Source organism: Corvus hawaiiensis, chromosome 6 (assembly GCF_020740725.1).
Source record: "Corvus hawaiiensis isolate bCorHaw1 chromosome 6, bCorHaw1.pri.cur, whole genome shotgun sequence".
In the NCBI taxonomy this organism is placed as follows: domain Eukaryota; kingdom Metazoa; phylum Chordata; class Aves; order Passeriformes; family Corvidae; genus Corvus; species Corvus hawaiiensis.
This window is the reverse complement of record NC_063218.1, coordinates 25853198-25858954: the sequence shown is the minus strand read 5'-3', so window position 1 is coordinate 25858954 and position 5757 is coordinate 25853198. Positions and strand designations below refer to the sequence as shown.

The 5757-nt window shown below is 50.2% G+C and overlaps 1 protein-coding gene across 1 annotated transcript; it reads right to left on the bottom strand.

The window, feature by feature from the left end:
• Nucleotides 1–490: 490 nt before the first annotated feature.
• Nucleotides 491–4188, bottom strand: NFKBIA (NFKB inhibitor alpha). Its single transcript, XM_048308222.1, has 6 exons — nt 3821–4188; nt 3391–3499; nt 2679–2889; nt 2104–2192; nt 1724–1984; nt 491–1244 (listed from the first exon to the last, which is right to left on the bottom strand). Exons 1-6 carry the CDS (start codon nt 4042–4044, stop codon nt 1197–1199), a joined length of 942 nt encoding a protein of 313 aa, XP_048164179.1. The 5' UTR covers nt 4045–4188; the 3' UTR covers nt 491–1196.
• Between the last annotated feature and the right edge of the window lie 1569 nt (nt 4189–5757).

The following is a 5757-nucleotide window of genomic DNA, read 5'->3' as shown; positions in this document are numbered from 1 at the left end:
CCCCTCTGGAAATTCCAAAGGAGTCAGAGTTCAAACCAAAGCTGGGCCAGGTGATGAACAAGAGGTGAGCAGACACAGGGCTGTGCTGCAAGCCTCCAACCTCCCCCGGCAAGAGTTGTGAAGTATTGGAGCTGGAACAAAAGGTGCCATGAGGGCAGGTGGGTGGGTGCTGCCAAAAACAGCCTAAAACCCCCTCTCTAGTGGGTGGTCAGCCTGGTGCTGGAAGAGAGGGGGAATCCCAGCCCCACGATCCCCCTGCTGCAGCGGGTGCAGGAAACACCACCTACGTCTGCTTCCAAAATTAGCTGCAGCAGAAGGGCTGAGAGCTACAAGCTGCTTAAGTGTCTTACCACTGCTAAAGTGAATCACCTAAAACCCCTGAGACTGTGATCCCAATTGGCTACTAGGTGTTAAACGTTTCTTAAAAAGCAAACCAGATAGATTCCCACAATCTCAGGGAGGTAGGCAATGAACCATTTCACAGACTAGGTATGGTAATCTGACTTTTTTTTAATAAATACATATCTCACATGTACCAAAATAATTATAAACAAAAAATGTACAGTATTTACACAATATACAGTTGCTAAAAAGTGTAGCAATTATGACACACATGGTGTGAAACACACTTTTCCAATGCCCACAGTTAACATTATTGCTACTTTTGCCTAAGAGCCAAGAGGACATCAGTCCCTTGGTCTGACTCCTCCACCTGGGATGGCCCACTGAGAGCAGCTGAGGTCAGTCAGAAAGGACAGGGACTGCCACCAGCCCAATGCAAATGAATGCAGAGTCTCTGAAAAGGGGTGTTGGCATGAGTCCACCTTGCCATGAAAGGACACTTGCTCCATGTAGTACTTAATGCCACAAGAGAGCCTCCTGTAATGAGCAGGTTGGATGTGCAGTCTGTTACCTTCACAGGGCTGAGAAGATTGGCTATGTGGCTCTTTATCAGGTGGTGTGAATAATCACAGGTCTGTACTGATGTTACACATCCCACTCCTCTATTTAAACACAAGGCAGATCCTGGAACTGTCCTGTTAGAATCATGTGCTCCTTCTCCTTGCTGGGCAGCGTAGTACTTCCCTCCTCTTTTTTCTCTCCACATTGTGACTTTCTTTTTAAATGAAGAAAGTCAGTTCTTCTTCTATACATATACATGTATACAGTCACTTCTTTTCAGAGAAAGCTCTGCTTTAAAATGTCAGCTGTCGTCCTCCAATAAGGCAATCATCATATATAAGCTGCAAAAAAAACCCCAAAACACAGTTAATGCAAAAATATTACTTAAAGTATCATATCCACTCTGGGATAACAGCCAAATTCTGCATGCCCAGACTTCAGCAGTGTATAAAATTTCTACACCAAAATGGTTACATATGCCATTTAATGCAGAACTCAGAAAAACAAATTCTAGGGAGGAGAAAACCACCCACTAACTTGAATTTTCTCTGATGAATTTCTGTGTCAGCCACAGAATGGTGTCCAGAGAACCATGTCGCATGAAGTTAACTCCATTCCCTCATGTTATTTTTTACATTTTATTCCTACTCTGTTTATATGCTTGCTCCATCTGCCATTTTGCTGATTGTTGATAGCATAATCTTTTGTATACCTGTCTGTTATACAGCCAGAGGGGCGTGCTATCAGAGTGACACCAAAAAATACCCTGCACAGGACAAGATTTTCCCATTCTCTTGTAAAGATGAGAACTGCTACTTACTTCATCCTCTGTGAACTCCGGCTCCGATTCACTGCTCTCTTCATCCTCGCTTTCTGGCAACATCTGCAGGTCAGCTGTGGTCAGCTGCTTCAGCTGTTCCTGTATGCTTGAGTTGTCTCTTCCCCATGTGAGTTGATAGGGGGAATAGCCCTGATAGGTCACTTTGTTCACATCTGCCCCATGTTTCACCAAAAGCGACACTAGGTCTGAATTCTGCAGATCAACTGCCAAATGTAGTGCTGTTCTGCCATTGCATGGCTCCTGTGTGAAAATAGCGTAAGGTTCGGCATGTTAGGAGAGGCAGAGCCACTGTCAGATCATCATTGATTCTTAAGACTACAAAGCACCACTCAGTTAAATTCATGGTAAAAGTTACATACCTGTGCATTTACATCGGCTCCCAAGGACAGCAGATACTCAACAATACCCAAGTATCCTTGAATAGATGCCAAATGAAGACATGTATGTCCTGAAACACAAAGGGAAAACTTCAGTAACTCTAACTCAATGCCTCATCAGTATTTAAAAGTCAAGATGATAGGCCAGGATGGTATCTAAATTTGCAATTCATTCACAGCAAAAGGGTGTTTTCCAGAAGAACTTTCCAGCTTTCAGTATGAATAAAAGGGCTGGATTTTGAGAAGATTTCTTGAAGGCTTTATTCCAGTGTTTGAGTGCAACTTATTACAACCAAAAAAAGGAGGAGCAGGGCAAAGGCACTCACTAAAAATGCAAAATTTAAAGCCATGAGAGACTATGATCAACAGTGAGAAGGCCTACAAGACAATGGCATTTTAGAAGAGTCAGACACTGCTGTATGCTTTGGGCTCCTCAACTCTCAAATGGGGCATAATAATCCTTCTCCACCTCTCCAGGGACCTTTGAGATCTACCAGAGACCAACCCTATCCTCAGCACAGCACACCAAGATGAACTGTTCAGGAGTGTGCCCATACCGTTGTAGTTGGTTGCCTGCAGGACAGCGAGGAGGTGGTGTGGCTGGCAGTACTGCGTGAGCACGCTGACGCTCCTGAGGGAGCCCTGCTGGCAGGCAATGTGCAGGGGGGTGTTTCCTCGGAAGTCCCTGATTTCCAGGTCGCATCCGGCCTTCAGAAGATGCTCAGCAATTTCAGGCTGATCAGTTATCACTGCCAGGTGAAGAGGAGTCTGCAAGCATAAGAGCAAAAGCAGACTGTAAGTTACACCACGAACTTGGCAGCAACATCTAGACAGCACACCTCTTGACCACTTGGTGATTTGTGCCAAATCACGAAAGCATGCCCCATAATCTCAGTTCTTTGTGCTTCCCAAGCTGTTGTATAGTTGCCCATTCATCTGGAAGTGATGCACTTCGGGCTCTCTGGATAAACCAACAGTCAATTGGTATGAAGGGTATCATTAATATCTCCATAAAGAGGGATGCAACCCATTGCATCATATTTGAAAAATGTGGGCGTTAAATGCCACTCTCTCGGGGGAGAGGAAGCATTGTACCAACACCGGCTGGAGCCAGCTGGGGACTTTCCCGAACGCAGGCTTTGATTCAATTGATTCCATCAATAAAACAAAAAAAAAAATTAAAGGGACTTTTTGGGGGGAATTCCCCAGAGGGACTGTGTGGGTGTGGCAGGGGCTGATCCGGATTTGGGGCTATCGAGGTGAAAGTACCTGGCTGAGGTTATTCTGGAAGTTCAGGAAAGCCCGGTCACCGGCTGCCTGCTGGATCACCTCCAGGCTCAGGGCTTTTTCCTCGTGAATAATGGCCAAGTGGAGAAAACTGCAGGGGGGAGAAAAGGAGTAATGAAGCGACACGCGTTAACCCCCCCGACGCTGCGTTCAGCCCCGCGCGCGGCGGGCCGGGCCGGGTCACGCGCGGCTGTCGCAAGCCGGGGCTTTCGGCGCGGCCGGGGCTTTCCGCGGCCGCGGGAGCCGCCTCTGCCTGGCGCCGCTCCAGGGACTTTCCGCACCCCCTCCCTTCCCTCCCGGCGCGGCCCAGCCCGGCGCCGCCCCGCCGGCAGCACATCCTGTCCCGGACTGGTCGTGCCGAGTTCCCAACCGTGTCCAAGCCACCCGTGCCCCGTCTTCGACCCTCACTTACGTGTCCCCGTCCTCCGTCAGCTGCTGTGCCCAGGCGGGCGGCTCGCGGGGCTGCAGCCGTATGTCCTCCAGCTCCTTCACCAGCTGCCGGTACTCCTCCTCCTTCATGGAGTCCAGGCCACTGTCGTGGCGGTCGTCGAGTGGGAAGGCGCCCTGACGCTCCTTCTTGGGGTGCTCGTAGCCGTCCATGGCGGGCGGCTCGGCGGCGCGGCGAGCGCTGATCATGGCGGCGGAGCGGCGGGCACTGCGAGTGAGCGGCGGCGGCGGCGGCGCCTCGCATATACAGCGCGGCCGGGGGATTTCTGCGGGGGTGGAGCCGCCGAGGACGGGAATTTCCAGCCAGTCAAAGCCCGACCGACGGGTCTAGTCCTGCTCGGCGCCGAGGGCGCTGGCAGGGAGGGCGGAGCGGCTCGGGCCGCCCAGAAGGGGCGTCGGAGGGGCGGGAAGAGGTCAGGCCGGGAGAGAACTTGGCGTTTTTCCAGGCGGGAAGTACTCGCTTCCCCGGCGTGCCCGTCGGTACTTCCCTGCCGCGCCCCGGGGGGTTTTCCCTGCCCTGCCCGGTCCTGGGGCTCCCGATGCCTTCTCCCCGGCGGGGTCCCACTCCACCTCGGGTCCTTGCGCGCTGCGGGGCCCCTCGAAGGCCGAGGAGCGCCTCAGTGCTGGGCACTGCTGGCCCTGATTGCACCCTGCATTCCCCCGACATTCTGTCAATTTCGTAAGAGGGGCTGCAGGATCACAGAATCAGAATAATTTGGGTTGGAAGGGTCCTATAAAGAAGATTTTTTTTTCCTGTCTTGCAACTGTTTCTGGCCTCACTGAGTGTCTGCGCGTTTTTCCTGCTTTGGTCATTTTCCCATGGGATGGCATTCCTTTGAACAAGAATTTAGGAGAAAATAAAGGCCCGTCTAGACCAACCAGCCTGCCATGAGCAGGGACATCTTCAACTGGATGCCCCATCCAACCTGACCTTTAATTTTTCCAGGGATGGGGCATCCACCACCTTTCTGGGCAATCTGTAACAGTGTTTCACCACCCTCGTTGTAAAAAATCTTCTTCCTTATATCTAATCTAAATTGACCTTCCTTCTGATTAAACCCTTGTCTTATGGCAACAGGCCCAGCTACAAAGCCTGTCCCCATCTGTTTTTATAGACTGCTTTCAAGCACTGCAAGGCCCCAGTATGGTCCTTACAGGTGTCTCTGGCCAGAGGGCCAGGCCGTAAGCATTAACACTCTTAGAAGCTTCATCACCCACGAGGTGCAGTGTAGCACACCACCTCTTTCTTCCACAATCTGCACAATGACAGATCCCTGAGCTTGTGAGGATCATTTTGAAGTCTGATGAGAGGGACCACCTTAGGAGTCATTAAGCAGCACTCATTAGAAACAAGCTTTATAACAAGCCCAGGGCAGCGAAGTCCTTCTAAAATGTCAGGGAATCAAATACCACCAGAGCGAAGTTGAGGCTGCTACTGCATCAGTACACTGTGTCTGCCCTGCTTGGCGGGGAGTGTCACTTGGAGAGATTCAGGCAGTATTGCACATGATGGATGTTACGCTGCCACAACGCCTGCAAGTGTACAGGTGTTGCCTGAGCATTTAGAGGATTTTGCATCTCTGGTGTGTAAGTTTTCGCTCTGTTTCAGTGCTGTGGGACCAGTACTGTGAGAATTCTGAGCCACTCCTGTATATCCAGTTCTGGTCCAGGACTGGACAAGCCTCTTTCAAAGGGTACATATCTGTAACAGAACAAATGTTTTAAAGAAGAAATTACATCTTCAGCCATTATTCTTACTTTCTCTGGCCGTTCCTAGTGACGCTTCTCTGCCTTTTTTTTACTGCTGTCATGCCATCTGTGGGAAATAAAGACTGGATAAATGCAGGATCCCACATGGATAAAAGGCATTGTCTGTCTGCAGAGCTGACAGCACTGAATTTT